The 19,755-nt window shown below is 38.9% G+C and overlaps 1 protein-coding gene and 1 pseudogene across 1 annotated transcript in view; both read right to left on the reverse strand.

Annotated features, from left to right (window-relative positions):
• Nucleotides 1–666: 666 nt before the first annotated feature.
• LOC114701033 lies at nucleotides 667–1,793 on the reverse strand (annotated as a pseudogene).
• An 8,262-nt stretch (nucleotides 1,794–10,055) lies between these two features.
• Nucleotides 10,056–19,755, reverse strand: part of Itgb8 (integrin subunit beta 8) — an 80,097-nt gene continuing 70,397 nt past the window's right edge. The window contains exons 11-14 of the mRNA XM_028880933.2: nucleotides 19,437–19,662; nucleotides 18,382–18,488; nucleotides 15,387–15,550; nucleotides 10,056–15,294 (exon numbers count right to left, since the gene is read on the reverse strand). Of these exons, the coding sequence (XP_028736766.1) occupies nucleotides 15,172–15,294; nucleotides 15,387–15,550; nucleotides 18,382–18,488; nucleotides 19,437–19,662 (620 nt within the window). The 3' untranslated portion in view covers nucleotides 10,056–15,171. The remainder of the gene's footprint in view (nucleotides 15,295–15,386; nucleotides 15,551–18,381; nucleotides 18,489–19,436; nucleotides 19,663–19,755) is intronic.

The following is a 19,755-nucleotide window of genomic DNA, read 5'->3' on the forward strand; positions in this document are numbered from 1 at the left end:
TGAATTTGTCTTAAAATATCAAAATGCTTAGTTTAATAATCAGAATCTAGAAAATATCAAGTGAGAAGCAACTGATATTTGAAGAATCAATTTGTAAATCAAGGCAAATATTTTTGTATGCAAAGTAATCTAAATTGAAATGGGCAAAAGTATAAATTATAATGAAGTAGAAAGGATAATTTTATTAATTTTTTTCACTGTTCAAGGTTTATTTGGTGTTTTCATTGGCATGACACTTGGGTAGTTGGTTGCATCATCCATATGCAGATCTTTTTATATATTTCAGTGCACACTACAGACACATAATACACAAAATAATATCCTTTAGAACAGTTATGCACAAATATCCATGGGATTTACCCACTGGAGCCACGTTATGACTAACTGGGAACTCACTGGCCTAGGCATGTTGGTGAGGGTGCGCAGCAGACACAGCAGGCTCCCAAGATCACCGAAGCCTGCACACAGTTGGCAGTGTGTCTCAGAGACAGTGGGACGAGTGGGACTGCCACACCAACCAGGTTACCTCTACACAAGTACCACTTAGCATCAGGGTAGAGCTGTGGGAACTGCCACCTTAACACAACCACATAAACACAGCTCAGATGAGGAGACAGTATGTGGTCTCCATAGAAACCCTGCTGTAGCCTGGACAGTGAAGCTCTAGGACATCTGAGGACTTTAGAACTGCAGCTCTTTCTGGATGCCCCAGAGTGCATCTGCGCTCTTCTTCAAGCGGGCCTCCTCTTTAGAAGTCAGAGTCACTTTCACAACATCCGAGATTCCATTTTGTCCCAGGATACAAGGGACACTGAGGAAGGCATCATCCTTGATTCCATAGAGACCCTAAATCATGCCAGAAATGGGATGCACCCGCCTAAGATTCTTCATCATACTCTCAGCCAGGTCAGCCACCGAGAGGCATGGCCCAGGATGTATATCCTTTGAGTTTAATCACCTCATAGGCGCTGTCAACCACCTGCTTGTGAACCTCCTTCCACTACTCCTTGTCTGCATCGCTGCCCAGTTCTGGGTTCAGATTCTTCAGGGAGACACATGCATTCATACCACTCCACACAGGCACACTGGAGTCTCCATGCTCCCCTAGGACCCATCCATGACAACTTAGCGGGTGAATGCCCACCCAGCCTTTCTCCCATCAGGTAATGGAACCGAGCTGAATCCAGATTGCAACCACTCCCAATAACTCGTTTTTTGGGGAAGCCACTTATCTTCCAGGTCACGTAGGTCAAGATATCAACTGGGTTTGAAACAATAAGCAGCTTGCAGTTTGGACTGTACTTCACAACATTGGGAATGATGAACTTGAAGATGTTCACATTTCGCTGGACCAGATTGAGTCGGCTCTCTCCCTCTTGCTGACGGGCCCCCGCTGTGATAATGACCAGCTGGGAGTTTGCAGTCACACTATAGTCTTTGCCAGAGACAATTTTTGGTGTTCTGAGGAAAAGGCTGCCGTGCTGGAGATCCATCATCTCTCCTTTCAGCTTGTCTTCCATGACATCAACAAGGGCAAGCTCATCGGCCAAGTCCTTCATTAGGATACTGATGGCACAAGCCATGCCAACAGCACCAACCCCAACAACCATAATCTTGTCCTGGGGGGCTTGTTCTTCCTTGAGTAGATTCACAATCAGCTGGTCCTTGAGGGTTGCCATCTTGGTGGACTTTGAACCTCTTGGGACCGCTAGTGCACGATGAACAGCAGCGTGGTCTGGGCTTGGCGACAGAGGCTCCAGGACCAATTTTATTAACATTTTTCAATTTTTTCAGATATTTTTGGTTGGTTAATAGGGGGTTGTGAGTCATGTCCAAATTATTTCTGAGAAGATTCTGATTAGTTTTTCAAGTTATATAGCAAGCTATACAGTGAGCATAGACATTTAGTCAGAGTTAGTGTTGTGCCCAGATCGCGACCCCCAGAGAGACCACCAAAGACAAGCATGCCGGAATGCAAAAGCAAGGTTTAATTCTGGATATCCAAAAGCAATACAAGCTTAGGCAGGAACTTCGTCTGGCTGGAGGAAGTGCCCGCCTGTCTGCAAGCTCAGTGTTTTAAAGGGAAAAATCACAAGGTTACATCATTTAGGGGGTGCTAGTACAGGTACAATTCTGACTGGCTCGTTTCTAGGGTCTTTCTAGAAATCATGGCTTAATCTTACTTCTAAGGGGGTGGTTGCCCGCTGCCATTGTTCATTGGCTGCCCTCAGGTAGGGACATTTTTATGGTCAGTTAGCCTGGAAACCAGGGTTGGAACATTCTCTATAGTCTGGCGATCATTACCTCATGACTACCTTGTGACACCGTACTTTTACACTTCCTGGATTCTGGAATCTGGACTGACTTGTTTCAGTAACTATTGGCCTATTCCTAGAAGGAGAAATCTTAGGCCTAAGTTTTAGGGTGAAAGCATTTTGTTCTTATTTCTAAGATGGCTCATTTTGGTATCACATTAGAAAGAAGATGCTCAACTTTGTCCCATTTTGTTTTCATGGGCGGAGACAGGATTTAGGCTATAACAGCTTTGTGTGTTATTAGAACTAATTTATGGCCAAGACTTCTTCTGGCATGAATCTGGCATAGGACTTCCCTGCATCCTAAATGTCAGGAATTTATTGATGATCCATATGGAGCTTGATGTTGGTAGTGATATATCCTATTTTATCCGCAGGGAGCAGTAAAGGTGAATTTCTAAAATAAATAAATGAACAAATAAATTTGTCTTCTTTTTTTCTCTCTTCTCCCTTACTGTCCCACCTCCTCTTCCTTCCCCTTTCCCTCTCCTCCCCTCCCTTTCTAGGTCCAACAGGAGGCAGCTAGAATTTCAATACCCTTTATTCTGAAAATCTGCATATGACAGGTAGGGATCTTCTCAGCCTGGCATTCTGGTAACTATGAGCAATGCCCCAGGTCAGACTGACATGTGGATGCCAATACCTTGTGTCCTCATTTATCTATCTGACTCCTGATTCATTCAGAGATGCAGAGTGAATTTTTATGACAACGTCCTACTACTGTTCCTAACTTTTCCTGAGGCATTAAATACTAATATGTATCAAGAATAATTAAGGTATATTTTTTATCAAAAATACCTTTGTGAGAAACTTAGATAAATGCTTGTTTCTTGGAAATTCATAGTTTAAACAAAACAAATAAATGAATAATGTATTATTGAAAGAATAAGGGAGGAACCACTGGTGTTAATTATACTTGGTTGAACTCAGTAATCATTGAAAAGAGCAAAGAGTATCTGTGATAGTTTGAGTAAAAATAGCCCCTATAAGCTTATAGGAAGTGGCATTGTTTGAAAAGATTAGTACTTGTGACTTTGTTGGAATAGTTATGGCTTTATTGGAGGAAGTGTTTCACTGGGGGTGGGCTTTGAGGTTTCAGAAGCTAAAGTCCAGCACAGTGACTCTCTCTCTCTTCCTGCTGCCTGAACTTTCAGCTCCTTCTTCAGCACCATATCTGCCTGTGTGCCATCATGCTTCCTTCTGTGACAATAATGGGCTAAACCTCTGAACCTATAAGCCAGCCCCAATTAAATGTTTTCCTTTATAAGAGTTGCCCTGTTCATGGTGTCTCTCCACAGCAATAGAGACCCTGTCGGAACTGGAGTACTACTGTGATAGGCCTGCCCCCCCCCCACCCCACCCCCTTTTTTTTGTTTGTTTGTAAGAATGTAGACTTTGGGATATATGAAGATCTATAATGAAAATGAGCAAGCTGAGCACGGAAAAGTACAAAATGTACTTTTTATACATGAGAAGAAAAGGAATACCAGGAAGTATAATAGAGCTAAATCCAGTTCTCAAGGAGATAAAAAAAAAGTTAAAGAAAAGCCTGAGCCTAAATGGAGTAAAGGGTGTGGTGACCTCAGCGCTAGACCCCACGTAGCTAAACTTTCAATTTGTGATAAAGAATTAAAGCGAAGCTTAGGCCTGCGTGTGGGTGCATACCTTTAATCCCAGCACTCAGCAGAGAGAAGCAAGCAGATCTCTGAGTTCGAGGTCAGCTTGGTTTGCAGAGCAAGTTCTTAGACAGCCAAGTTTAGGTAGTGAAGCAAACCATCAAAACCAGAAAGCTAATGAAGATGTAACTGAAAGAAGGGACCATGTTGCAGCCTTGCAAATAGAAAAACTTGGCAGCTTTGGCTGTGTGATTCTGATTTTAGAATCAAGGATAGAAGAAAAGGGTTATGGGCTATCCGTTTGTGACTAAGGAAAGCCCCCAAGGCCAGGAGTGTGTCAGGGGTGTCCCTGAATGGAGGCCTAGAGAGGCCATTACCTGAAGCTGTGAAGTTGAAGCCTGGATTACCTTGGAAATCTCAAGATGTTGGAGATGCCAAAGTTGCAAGATAACCTGCCAAGGAGAGCTGCTAACAGGGAGTGGATCCGGCCCATGAGAAAGAAGTGTGTTGCAATCAACAAAGCTGAAGAGAGTTGGAGATCTGAAGAGCCCTTTGATATCAGACATGGAGATGCAGACTTTGGAGTTTGCTCAGCTGGTTTTAGTCTTTTTAGTACAGTATTTTTTCACTATGCTCCCTTTCCTCCCTTTTGGAATGGTAATGTGCCATTTGGAATAACATTGTGCTGTTGTTAGAAGTATATGATCTGCTTTTCCATTTTGATTTTACAGGGGATTACAGTTAAGAGATTACATGAATCTCAAAAGAGACTTTGAACTTTGGACTTTTAAATAGTGCTGAGACTATTATAGACTTTGGAACTTTTGAAGTTGGACTGAATGCATTTTCACATTATGATATGGCTAAAGCCTATGGGGGCCAGGGAGTGGAATGTGGTGGTTTGAATAGGAAACGGCCCCATAAGCTCACAGGGAGTGGCAGTATTTGAAAGGATTAGGATATGTGTGTGGCCTTGTTGAAGTAGGTGTGGCCTTATTGGAGGAAGTGTGTCAATGGGGGCAGGCTTTGAGGTTTCGAGGGTCCAATCCAGGGCCATTGTCTCTCTTCCTACTGCCTGCTGATCCAGATGCAGCCACCTCTCCAGCACCATGTCTGCCTGTGTGCCACCATGCTTCATGCCATGATAATAATGGGCTAAACCTATGAACCTGTAAACCAGTCCCAATTAAATGTTTTCCTTTAAAAGAGTTGCCCTGTTCATGATGTCTCTGCACAGTAATAGAACATTGACTGAGATAGCATCTAATGTGTAACAATCTGTGACTTTTAATTCATAGTGCATAGAATGACCCTCCCAGGCTCCTGTTCTTTCCCCAATAGTATTCTCTGCTCATCTTCTAGTAGGCTCACCTACATGCCTGACTAACATGAGGGTCCTTCCCTCTCCAGATAATTGGTAAACACTTATAAGAGAAGATAGTTTTTTTTTTTCTCTATAACAGTGTATACCCTCAATTATGCTGGAACTCATTTCCATTTAATGATGTTAGAGAAAAGGATATAGGAAAAACCAGCAGAAGCCTAGCAGGGTAGGTACCTAGATTTTTTTTTTATCTTGGAGCTTGAGTATCACTGAAAATTAAGTTGGGTACATTTATGCTTTTCCATTTGTACTTCCAATCAATCCAACTCCCTTCTTTTTCCTCCAGTACACATTTCTATCAAGCCTATGATAAAGTAGAAATACTACCAGAATACTGCTGCTGCCCATTCCCATCTTTATGGAGTGATTCTTAAATGTTGCCAGTCATTGGAGCCTTGTAGAGAGCTTGTGAATGCACATTGCTGGAACCCATTTCTAGAGTTTCTGACTCAGAAAATTTTGGCTACTGTAGTAGCTTGAGTAAGAATGGCACCCGCAGGCTCATTTATTTGAATGCTTGGTCGTTAGGGAGTGGGTCTACTTGATAGGAATTAGGAAGTGTGGCCTTCTTGGAGTAGGTGTGGCTTTGTTAAAGTGGAAGTGTGTCTCTAGGGTGGACTTTGGGCTTCAAGTACTCAAACCAGGCCAAGTGGTGCTCTCTTTGTCAGGCAGTCTCTCTCTCTCTCTCTCTCTCTCTCTCTCTCTCTCTCTCTCTCTCTCTCTCTCTCTCTCTCTCTCCCTCTCCCTCTCCCTCTCCCTCTCCCTCTCCCTCTCCCTCTCTTTCTTCCTGCTAGCTGCCAACCCAGTTATAAGCCTCTCAGCTACCTCTTCAGCATCAAGTCTCCCTGTGTGCTGCCATGCTTCCCACTATGACTATAATGGACTAAAACTCTGAACTGTAAGCCAGCTGCAATTAAATGTTCTCCTTTATAAGAGTAGCCATGGTCATGGTGTCTCTTCACAACAATAGAACACTAACTGAGATAGCTAGGTACCAAAAATTTGTCTTATCAGCAGGGTTTCCTGGTGATGCTACTACTGACCCAGGGGCTCCTCTGTGGAAGTCTGGGGCTCATAGATTACAAGGCACTTAATATGGAAAAATATTGGCAAATTAAGTGTTTTTCTTAAGTGGGTTATTCTCATTATTTTAGTGGTGGTTACAGTGAATTTTATAATCATAATCACAAAGTAGTACATAATATGAAAAAGCAAATAAAGAAAAAGTATCCCTCTTACCAGTCTGGTCTGAGGGCTTGTCTGATTAAGGCCAGAAGTCAGAATGGCATTGACCCACAGTGCAGCAACTTCAGTGTGCTGCAGGGGATGCAGAGCAGAGCACAGGTGCCACCTGCCTTTCTAATGCAGCACACAATGGCCTGTAAATATGACCACAATTTCCACACTAAAACACATATTGTTGCTCTTTCAATTAGATTTATTTTACGAATCATTGAAAGTATGACCATTGACGTGGTTTAAAAATTCCCTGCTTTGGTTTGGTCTGGCCAAATATTTTGATAATGTGAGAATTTAGTCTACAAGTCAAAGATTGGCAAGAATAATATGGTTTGTGAGACCAGTCTGGGAGTTTGATCCAGTTTGGACAGATGCCAGGAGTAACTATTGGAGTTGGCATTAGAATTCTCTTGGAGTAACTTCTTTATAGCCTAGATCAACTCAGTCCCCAAGCTTCCTTGAAATTCTCTTTAGGCAATAGCCAATAGTCCCTGTCTCTATACTTTTATTTGGATCTTTACTTTCTCATGGAAAAGCTTTGTTCTTTTTTTTTTTTTAATGGACTCTACTTTGTCACAGTTTGAAATGGCCACCCTTATATCTCAATTCACCAGACCTTCCCAATATGAATGTTTCTCTCTACTCTGGTTTCTTTTCTTCTTTGTTAAAAATGGACAAGCTTGGACTGGAGAGATGGCTCAGAGGTTAAGAGCACTGGCTGTTCTTCCAGAGGTCCTGAATTTAATTCTCAGCAACCACATGGTGGCTCACAACCACTTATAATGAGATCTGGTGCTCTCTTCTGGCCTATAGGCATATGTTCAGGCATAACACTGTATACATAATAAATCAATCTTTAAAAAAGTAGACAAGTCTTTCCCATTAAAAATAATTTTTTTCCTGAATATTGATGTTAACAATACTTGATATTTGATATCTTGTCCTGTCTATTCTTTCCTCAGTGAACATGATTATGATAAACTTATGGGTGAAGCACGGTTTATCTCTTAAGCAGAGTTTTAGGCTAGGGGCAATACAGCTCAGTCAGCAGAGTGCTTGTCCTGCAGACATAAGGATCTGAGTTCAACTCCCAGAATGCAACTGAAGGAAAAGCTGGTGTGGTTGCACACACTCTGTCAGTCCAGGGCTAGGGAGGTGGAGGTAGTCAGATCCTGGAGGCTTGCCTGTCTAGCTTTTTCAGTGAGTTCCAGGCCAGTGGAAGACCCTGTCTCAAAAGTAAGGTAGATGGCACTTGAGGAACGACACCTGAGACAGCTGAAGTTGTCCTCTGGTCTTCATGCATACAGATGTGCACACACGCACAGACACCAGCAAAAACTACCCTAAATTTAGTTTTAAATCTTTACAGACAAAATATTTGATATATTTTAGAAGAAAAAGGTGTATCTTAATATATAAAACCCCAGGAAGAACAAGTACAAATATTTATCATGTCTTTCTTAGCTACAGATGTGTGCCTTTTCTGAAAAAAAAAAAAAAAAAAAAGGCAATAATCAACTGGGTGGTTGTTTTGGAGAATTTATTTCCATGTCTAGGGAGTTTTGAGCTTCTGTAATATATATGTACCACTTGCATAATAATAGTCATAAATCACATAGAAAACAAAGTGAAAATATAAATATGCTTACATATGAAAGCGATTGCCACTCAGAAGTTAGAATTTGAATTCTTATTGATTTTGTATGTTTTTTTAACAATTAAATGGTATTTGAATTTAATAGCAAAGGGAATTCATTAGAATTAAATACTTTGTAGTACTAAATAAGTATTTACAGTTGAGAATATAAAATTAATGTGAATTATAGTTTTTGTAATTATATTCCAATCATGTTTCTTCCAACAATACCACTTTCAAAATGTAGCAGGCCTACCTTTGACTCCAAGTGTTCCATAGCTGGGACTGGTAGGTCACTGCCTTTTGTTATCCTATACAGTCTCTGAATGGAATTACCACTTCCTTGCCTTGTGGTCATGCTTTACCATTTCCTAGGTCTCTCTTGATGCCCCCTTTCTCCATGTCCACACACACTTTTCCTGTGAGGCCAGTGCTATTTTCTCTGAGTCTTATGTCCTCCTTTACTTGTGGCATCTTAGTGTACATGGCATTTCAATTACCATTTATTACCATGTAGCATTTGTGCTCACATAGCAGCTCCTCTGTTTTATTCATTGCGTGTGTCTTTGGGGACGCAGGGACAAAGTAGCCTCTGATAGCTGAACTGGTTAATTATCCTCAAAATACACATGGTCAATCACTTATGAAAAGAAAAGTAGACCTGGGTATGGTGGACACTGGCCTGGCCATTTATTGGCTTGATGCATTTTTGTAAGTTCCTGAACCTCTCTGTAACTCATTTTTCTTTGAACAGTTAGGGGGAAAGGTATTTATATCAGTGAAGATTCGTTGAGACAATTATATAATGAGTCAGTATTACAGGTTGTCTGCTGTCGTGTCAAATGGTATATATAACTACACTGTTTACCTGCCAGGGATCAGTTTTGAGAGTTTTGAGGTGAGCACCATTAGGTAAAGAGGAAGTTGTCAGTCTCAGGACAGAGTTCCCTATGCCAACGCAGTTTCTCTAGTTGCCCTAGATAATGAAATGGGAGAAGGAGAAAGGGAAATCAGACTTGAACACATCAGTTCTCTTTCCTTTCAATATATCTTCTTTTGGCTGCAAAGGAGTCTGGAAATTGCAGTGTACTCTATTGAAATGCAGGAGGAAGATTCTGTGACTACACCAGGGTGGGAAGAATTGCCCCTCTAAGACTGGGTGTAGTCCAAACACAACTGGGATGAATCCTCAAAATGAAGGGCTGTGAGATCGACTTTCTAGTAGCTTCTCTCGGAACTTTCCACTGTGCCTTCTATCTAATGGTGTGTTACACAACCTCTTCAAATTATTAAGAGCGCCTTAAAGATAAAATCTGTTGTGTTTAATATGTCTTCCACCTTTCTGTCATATTCTTTCCCTTAGGTTAAACAAGAGAGATCTGCAACACCTTTTAATAAATTTTAATTGCTTAGTGGTGACATTCTAGAATGAACAATTGGATATTAGTAATGTGATGTTTGTGTCAAATGTATCCTATATCTCATGGTAGAAATCTCTTAAAGGTAGAGAATGCCAATTTTAAAATGGACTAATTTTTTTTTAATACTCTGTCATTAGGATGGTCTTTCTGTTTCCATCACTAGGGATCACCTAAAGGGGCAAAGGCAGTTTAGGATGCCACAGCTCTTCCTCAGTGGTTCTCATAGCTAAAACCAGTAGGTTTTAAAAATGATTTAATATCCTCTGTCAGTGACAGCATGTGACTATTGCCACATTTTCCCCCGTGTCAATGCTGTTTCCTGAGACTTGGAGGGTTGTGAAGCACGTAGAAAATAAAACACAATTTAATATATTCTTTATGTTTTTATTAGAGCTTTAAAGTTTCATTTTAAAACATAAAATTTTATATTGATTAACACGTACATTTAGACAGAATAGTTTTATTAATTAAATGCCTTGTCACAAACTGTTATAAGCTCTGTTAGAAAAATAAACATCTTACAACAATCTACAGTGTCAGCTTTTAATAAATACATAAAAGATAAGTTAGTAGTCAACCAGTTATGTGAAGAGATTCATAGTATAGTATGTGAAATTGTCATATTTATCAGTCTTCTGTATCATTTAAGGCAGTTTCACCTTGTATATAATTCAAAGCCAGAAACAACACAAAACTTGTTCATGAATAATTTGTTTTTCTTTGAGCTATTTTATATTCAAATATTTTGATTTAAAAATACATTCTATATTAAATTTCTTTTTACAAAGGCAGTATTTGTTAAGTGAAACAAAGATTATGTTATTGATAATTTAAAAACATGTCTAATCATTTTTGCAGAGATTTACAAACCTTAACAAAGTAGCTAGTACATGTAAAATAGCTTTAAAGGTATGTTAAATATACACAAAATGAATTTCTATATTAATATGTGCAAATTTATACTTTCTTATAATTTAGAATGAAAAATAATTTTACTCAATATTTCAATAAAAAATCTATGTACCATAGTTGTCATTGTGCAGACTTGCTGTCAAAAATCACATTTGTCTGTGTAAAGTCAGTAAAAGTTCTTTACACAAATCACATGATTTCCATCCTTGATGATTACAGTGTTTTTTTTTTTCCTTTATGCTGATGTGTTAGACAATTGTACTGAAATTGGTTGTGAAGAATAGACACCTGATTGAAAGAGTTAGCTTACAAGGATACATTTTATGCAAGAAGGTACTTCAGGTAGACACAGGGTAGTGTTATTACTCTCACATATTTGATCAAAAGCTGCCCAGAGAGTTGAACAATTGTTTCACATAAGTACTATATTTTAACTATGCAGTTTTATAACAGCCATCACATGGGCTGGAAAGGAAAGTTACTAAAGCCAAGGAAAACAGCAAAAGAACAGAAAGGATAAGGAAAACTAAGAAAGTTGGGAGACCTGAGAGGAAATCTTTTCCACAAGACCAATTGGTTGCATTATTTATTCTTTTGCAGCTGACGTCAAGCATACAAATTGCTGTGAAATCTAACTATGATGTATTCATGTAACCTTTTTCCAGTTAACTTATTTAAAAGTGAGATGATCCTTTCAAACAATCCCTTCAAAAGGAATAAAGACTAAAGACCCCTAAATGAAAGCTCGAGAAACCTCTGATTTCATCAGTCATCAGTTAACTTAGGTTTGCTTAAATCACTGCTATTATAATAACACATAAATGGGACCCTTAAAGAGCTTTTGTAACTTGGAGACGCAAGGATCCAAGCTGATAGCCAGTTAGGTCTGTGTTGAGTGGTATGTGGCTCAGTTGTATTGAAAACTGGCTTTACATGTTATCACAAATTCATAAACATGTATAAGGAAAGGAATTTCCCTGTACACATGAACATTTGATTAAGTTGAAGTAGTGTAGTGTTTATTCCAACAACTTTAAACACTGCATTACAGATGACAATTTCAAGAGACATCACAATTTTGGAGATGCTAAATTGAATAAGTGTGTCCTAGAATCAGCAAGACATACAGTAGGTATTCTAATAAGTTATCACAAGTAATTTTCCATGCAGGGATTATGGAATACGAAAACTTTGAAGGAATATTGTTTCTATATCCCTTTGAAAATGTTTGCATCACATGAAATGAAATAATGTTCTTAAGGTCGTAAAGACATAAGGATAGCTGTAAACTAAGTATTAAAAGTAAACAAAGAGACTACAATTGAGTTGCTGCCTTAATGAAAACATAAATCACTAGTTGTAAAAATTTAAAATTCTTTGTTTTTAGTGGGGCTTTGTCCAAATGAGTGTTTAAATTAATAGAACTTTGTAAATGAAGAACTTAAGTATATTATTAAACAGTTATTTTTTTTGCAATTAGGTTTATTGGCTTGAAGCTTATGGCCTATTTCTAGAGAAGTGTGAATGGGACAAACAGGAGCCAGGAAAGGAAGGAAAAGCCATTAAGTATGATCTATTCTACCAAGTACCAGAAAAAATATAATTCAATGGAGAAACATATTCATAATCCATCAATAATAAATGATTTCAGTATCTCCTGGATATCTGTTGACATATACAAGAATATATTCAATGGAGATTAGGTAAATATTAAAATATTTTAAATTTACTCTTTGGTGAAGGTTTGCATCTGATGTATACACAATTTTAATTTTTTGAGTTTTGAAAAATTTGTCTCTAGAGATACCTATTTTTTTGTTATTTTTGCAAACTAGGTTAAATTGAAATTTGGGACATAATTGGATTTTTTTAGTGAATTTTTAAGTCTTTTAGAGAATGTCTATGGCTTAATAAATAGTAGAAAATATCTAAAAATTGTATCAAGTGTATCAAGTGTCTATAAATACATGTGTACTGCAGTGTACAAATGTCTCAACAAAGAAACAACTTGCATATGTAGTGGATGTATGGAACATTTCTGAATAATTACACACCAGGGCACAAAATGCTGCCATGCCAAAAAAATATCATTCAAGTCATTAATTTTACTAACAATTTAAAATTCAATTAATTGCGTTTACTATCAACAACTCTCAAAAGACTCTTGCCATCATAGCATTTGAAAAAACTCTCTAAGTACATAAATTATTTAATCTAAGAATACCCTGTTTCCCCTTACCTGTTAATTAATTCTATCTAGTCAAATATTAATTTTCATCTCACTAACTATTAAACAGAAGAACATCAATTATTCAAGTAAAATATGAGCCCTACAATCTTTAAGAATTAGCTTTTTAAGTTAACAAAAAAAGAAGAGAAAAAGAAACCACAAGACATTCCATGTGTTAAGTACATATTATCACCTGGCACTGAATTCCTGGCAAGGAAGTTTGTCTTTCCTGTGACAACAATCTTACTCCATCTTAAAATTAGTGCAAACTAGTGAGGGCCTGAAAGAGTACAAATCCTTGCTTTTCAAGGATTCCCTTTAAGTATGCTCTTTTGCTCATTCCACCTGGAAATAATCTATTGTACATAAACACTGCTTACTTTTAAGTTGTCAGCATTTAATTAGTGGATATCTTCCATTTTTTTTTGGGGGGGAACTGTCAAGCATCCATTAGTTTATATATTTATAAAAGGATACTGTATGTTATGAGCAGCAAAATATGATTTTTTCACACCAGCTTTAGTGACTACAGTTTCCTGACACACAGTCACAATATGTAGTATTTTGATGATGCCCATCCTCCTTGGAGGCAGAAGAAACAGTTCAAGATAGCAGTATCACCACTGCACTTCTAAGGGACTTGTCATGTTGGCTGGCTAGAAAACAGCATATAGGCTTTCCAGGCCCCTAGGATACAATATCTAATGGAAGTTAGTCTTCATCAAAATGCAAATATCTAGAACTTTCAAGTGCTGGGAAGCAGCAAACCTGGGAGAGACACTTCTTTAGATTCCTCTGTTGTCACAGGTAAAACATGTGCTACTCATAGGACAGTTGGAATTTAGGATTCAAGTACCAAGCCTCTGCATGAAGGCTTCAAGCTGAGCCATTCACAGCTCTATGAGACTTCTTCTTATAGCCACTGTGTGGAGGGAAGGGCTGTGCCAAAGCCTTATCAGAATGTGGCTAATGAGAAAAACAATAAGCTGCTTATACACAAATCCATTTAAAGTACCCTCTTCTACCTTGCTTTGAAATATTCTCATGAAAATACACTCAGGACTTCAATAAATTATGTTTTAAGTTTTGCCATGGATATTTTGCAAATTTAAGAGGTAGTGTGCTATTGTGCAATGCTGGCCTGTAATTATAAGGCAGATCTTCTCTAATAGTGCCACTTGGTTGCTTCTGTGTTTTTGTGAATCATTTATATTCTCCAAGCCTCAGTTCCCTGGCTAACAAAAAGAGGGGATTAGCTTATTTCTAAGATATTACCCACCCTTCTCCAATTTTATGCCCTTGTTAATTCTCATGAGTCAGGTTGGGATGATTCAAAGAATGCCCTTAGACTGCATGGGGTGGGGGTGGGGGTGGGGGAAGGGAATAGTACAGCTTTCCCTTTGAAAACGGTTGATATCAACTTGGAGTAAAAATCAAGAGAGCATACTCAGAAAAGGGCACTCCACTTGAAGCAGTTCTGTAGACACCTTGTGGATTTCAGGCTACAGGTTAGATTAATGAGATAGGGAAGCAATGCATCCAGTTTGACAGGTAAGAAAGTACAAAATTCTGTATCTTCCAACAAAGAAGCCGTGGACTTCAGTGACACTTTACAGTGACCCTTATTAACATTCAGCTTTAAAAACCAGTATTCTAATAAAGTGACATTGTCATATAAATTTCTATGGCAGTAGTAATTTAGCACTTATTTAATCCAGTCATCTATGACATTATAAACTTATTCCAGAAGGAAGAAAAAACAGAGTATAAATGCAAAAAGGAGAAGATGTTGGAGTCAATATCCATTTTGCAAAAGAGAAGAAAACAGAAATGCACATGCACCAAACCACACAGTTTCAAAAGCAACACCCCTTAGGTTTAAGGTTTTATCTATTCACCTCCAACTGAAGTGAAATACTAACCATTATTCAGCTGGTTGTGCACATCTAGACGATGCCAGTTGGTGTGGTTGACTGCTTTCAGTGACTCCTAGATGTTTCCCATCAGCAGGCTGTGTGCAAGAAACACTGCACTGTGGCAACAACACCATGCCAAACTGTGTCACAGCACTGTGTCTGGGAAGTGCAGGGATGATAGGAACCTGTAAAGTGTAATCAGTGCTTTCCAGATGATCTACATTCTACGCTGATCTAAATAAGTTATATATTACAGTAAAGTGCTACAACACTAGTATCCAACAGTAGTAAGACACATAGTTCTCTGAAAGGTTCAGCAGCTGGGTGAGTCACATGGTTGTGAAGACACTTGCCAGTCTTCGTGGCACAATCTTCAATACTTTGTCTCCTCCTGTGACTTTTTATATTATACTTTTTCAGAGTAATTGTGTAAAAAAAAATCCAGTTTCCAACAGTGTTGTTTTGTTATTATTATTATTGTTGTTGTTGTTTTAATCTTTCTTTAGAAGTTGCACCTGAAAGCTTCGTGAGCATTTAGTTTGCTGATATCCATTTTTATTTCCTCGGGCTTTTCTCGTCGGTAGGTTACAGCTCTTGTGCAAACACTTTGCAGAATCAGTTTATCCTTGGTGGAGAAGAAATAGTAGCATTAGTGAAGAAGCTGAGTATTAGAACAGGACAGTCACATACAGACAGCTATCCTCTGAATTCACCAACCTTTTTGGAAGCAGACATTCTGTAATCTGATGAAGACTTTATCTTATTACTATTCCATTGTAGTATCACCTGTCTAATGATAAGGACTTTAAGCAACCCAATCAAGAATGTGACTATGAATATAATGAAAAATATTCGCAGATAGCTTGGGCCAGATAAACATTCTGCAAGAAAGAAAACAAGTTGATGGGTTAAAAAAAGTTTAGAAAAGTAAATAAAAGTTTTCTGTCAAATAAATGATGTTTACATTCCTATAACAGAATCAGAGTTATTTACAAATCTATATTTTCAAAATAGGAGGCTGGCATTACTCCTTACTCAAAACAGTAAACCTGTTTTTGGAGAATATCCACAATATCTCTTACCTGCATGTAAGTTTCTGTACAACAGAGAGAGATATAGTGGTGTGTAATGTTCAGCACTATATGGAAAATACGATTAAAAACTATTGAGCAGCCCCAAGCATTTAGCATGTGTTTCTCTTTTTGTGCTTTCTCCTACTTTGTTGTTCAGCAGTAATGGAAAATAAAGTAAACATCTGCAGAAGTTAAACTCAGTACCACTCTAATAGGCAAATAAATATTTCCTCTAAACCCTGGTGTAGGATTTCATTTTTATTACACATCATGACTCTGAGAAGTAAAAATGCCATATCTTGGACAATACATAAATATCTTGTCTCATCTTTCGCTAATTAACTTTACTAATCTAGTCTGTTTGCCTGCACAAATTCATTATGTGTTTCTCTAAGAACAAATGATCACTAGCTCTAAAGAAAGAAAAGCTCTGTTAGGAGAGGGAACATGCTAAACCTTTGTTTTAGCACCAAATCTCTGGCAAACTCTTACTGGAAAATTTGCAGGCTCTGTGCTTGCCTGGAGTCTACTTTAATCTCTGAGGAACATGGTTGCACAATAGTGGGTATTCCACAGAGCTCACAAGCTGCCCCAGATTCATAAAATGACTTCCTGGACTGAAGCATGTGTTTCTCCACCCATTCGGCAGGCTTCAGGGACCTGGTCTGAATGTAGCAATTGCCTCTGAAAAAGTCTCTCGGGAGAGGACATTCCAAGGCCTCAAGCAGAGTAGCATCCAGATATGGCTGATTCTGGCCAGAAAGTCCAATAATAACCCAGCATGCCTGTTGAACAAGGCAAAGTTTCAGTAATGGGGATAAGAGGTCTTTTCCAACTAGGTGGACTTAATAGAGACCATTTCTTGTGATTGGTGACAAAAGACCTTGAGGAGGTCAAAGACACACCCATTCCTACTTATTGGAATGGAAACAACAGATGCCAATACAGTATAATGCTTCCTTGTTAAAGATTCATGGGGACAGAAAACAGAATGTGTGTCCAAAGATGTTACTATTTGATTTTCTACAACTCCCTTCAGGTTAATGACCCTCATGCCGTATGTCCTGACAGACTGAGGTCCTTTGGCTGACTTAGCCGATCCTCAGAGGGGCACGTGGCTTGATCCTACTCTTGGCTTTTTGCCTGGTGGGAGCTTAGCCAGAGAGACTGAAAGAAGACCCTGTAAGTGTGATTGAGTAGACAGATAATTGAGGTGCCTAACAAATGCCCTTTTCCTCTCCTTGCACAATAGTTGTCAAGGGGAGGGAAGCCCTGTAGCTACTGATGCATTTCAGAAATATTACTAATGTGTTAGCCAGAGGACCCTTTGAGGGTTCAGATCTGTGCATTTTCCCCATATTGTTATGGATGGTCTAACCTTTGCCCCTGGTCATGCTTTTCATAGCTGAGGTCAGGCTGGGCCTTTTTCTAAGGAGATTTAAGGAAATACTGTTTGCAACAACACTTAAGTCAGAGTAGTGTTTACTTAACATAATTAATGACATGTAGGGCCCTTCTTTATTAGGAGGCACTTGGCTTTCTGGAGAGATTGCTGCAGGCTCAGCTGGCAGCACATGGGACTCTTTTCTGAGCCAAATTCACTGTGGGCTAAGATAAGCATGGGTGGGAATGAAATATGGGAAACTAAGACGTGCAGGACATTTCTACTCTGCTGTCCCTGAGGGCTGGCTTCTCTATTTCTTGAAATAGTAGAAGCAATGGGTGTGTTTTTGAATATTTAACTACAAGTATAGCTTCTATGTCATGGATAGTTCTACAGCTTAGGCCTGTGCAAAATGGGCTTCGGGTTTTTTTTTGGGGGGGTGAGTGGGAGTACCCCAATAAACTTGCTTGAAAGTAGTTTTTGCACACAGCTCTCACATCTTTCCTATTTACACATCACCTTTTCATTTTTCTTTATGTTTTTCTTTTTTCTTTTTAAAATTTAAAAGCAGGATCTCACATGGCTCAGGCTGGCCTTGAATTCCCTATGTATCTGAAACTGACCTTGATCTTATGATCTGGACACCACCTTCCAAGTTCTGTTATATACCATGATGCCTAGTTTTATTGATACTGGGTATTGAACATGGGGCTTTACCCATGCCAGGCACGTGTTCTACCAACAGAGCTACACACCCAGCCTCATAACCTTTGGAAGTTAGGTATACTGCAACAGCAGATGATCACTTAAAATCTTAGGTTTTCACCTGAAACAGGAGAATAAAGTTTTGATAGATATGAGGCGGGTCATCAGCAAATTTAGGTTATGAAGAAAAACCATGGCTTCTGACCTCTTAAAGAAATTATTCTACACGGGGAACCTATATTTTGGCTCATGGAAGTACTAGGCTCCTTGGTGGAGGTAGGCAGCACAGAAATAGGGCTGTGAGGATGAGAAGGGAATTCTGACCACTTACTTAGGAATTCCATCTCTGAGAGATTAAAAATGGATCACCAACTCAATTCAATATTGTATTTACAAATAAGCACAGTTTTTTTTTTATATTTGTGGCATAGTGATAAAAGTTGTTTTAAAAACATTTATAATTTAATCAATAGGAAGCTACTGCTCTTTCCTTCAGGAAGTAAGTGGTACTTGGCGGACCCCTCAGCCCCAGGAGCCTCCACACACTTACCTGACGCTTGGTCTGCACGATGCTGTTCCATGACAGCACAAGTGGTTTTACACTGATCAAGTACAGCCTGAGACAGATTGTGAGGGTGAAGGCATTGCATGCAGTTCCTGTGCAGGGAATGGGACAGGGTTACTACTGTAAAAAGGCAATCGACTGGATTAGGTCCATTAGGAACTAATCCCATCAGCAAGGCCTGGTGGCCCAAGCTAGTAATTCCAGCTACACGAAAGGCTAAGGCAGGAAGATTATATGTTCTAGGGCTGCCTGAGCTAAATCCAGAGGCCAGCTAGGGTGAAACACTGTCTCAAAAGTAAAAAGAAAAAAAGAAAAAAAAAAAGGCAGGATATGTTGCTTGGTAGAGTAGTTGCTCAACATGTGTGAGACCTGGATCCAATTCCCAGTAGCAAATAAATAAACACCAATATATTAAAACAATGTATTTCTAAATGAGTTAAATAAATTACTTTGCATATTTATAAAATTCTTTTTTGCATTACTGATCTGAGAAAGTACATGCTTTAAAAACTTGAACAAACAAACTGGAGGCACAGTGACATTTACACAAGTGTTCTTTGAGCAGGTCTCAGATTAATATTGGAAAATATTTTTAGCACAAAATAATAATGTCACTGTCATGTAACACAGGGCTTTCCGTTTATGCATCCCGAGTGCTCATAGCACCTTTAATTCTTTCACATTAACCGGAGGCACAGAGAATTTTAGCAACTTATTGTACATCACAAGGCTAAATGGCAATAAGTAGGTTAGCTGGAAGCCTCTATTTTCAGAAAATTATTTTTAAAAACCAAACAAATCCAATAGTGACTTTATGTTGATTTGTTCTAATTTTTCCAAAGCAACTTACTAGCCAAAGATGGGAATTTTAGTATCCTAATTCTTAAAATTTCCCATTCAGTTTTTAAAAATCATCATCATCATTATTTTTGTATGATAGTAACTAAGGATCCAGCAACTAAGATTAAAGGCAGCAGAATAAAGAACAAAAACAGCCTTCAGCAAAGACTGCTTTGTTTGTGATGGAGACAGAATCATACCAGTTTTCACTGCAGTACAGATGGCAGGTTGGGCAGTGCTCACAGAGGCGGCCAATGCTCCTGCGGTCAGTGCACTCGCACCGGCCACATACACAGGTGCCTCTCCCACTGCAAACTTGGCCCTTGGAATTGACACAGTGCTGTGCTAAGGCTGACGGACACTGGCACCGATCTCCTTCCCAGCCATTAAAGCACTGGCATCTGCCACTTTCACACTCCCCACGCCCTGCAACAAAATCACACCAAGATCAGGGTCACCAGTCCCACTCACTAACCTTGTAATACCTCTTTCTTTTTAATGGAAACATGTAACAGTTTT

This window comes from Peromyscus leucopus, chromosome 14, assembly GCF_004664715.2.
Source record: "Peromyscus leucopus breed LL Stock chromosome 14, UCI_PerLeu_2.1, whole genome shotgun sequence".
In the NCBI taxonomy this organism is placed as follows: domain Eukaryota; kingdom Metazoa; phylum Chordata; class Mammalia; order Rodentia; family Cricetidae; genus Peromyscus; species Peromyscus leucopus.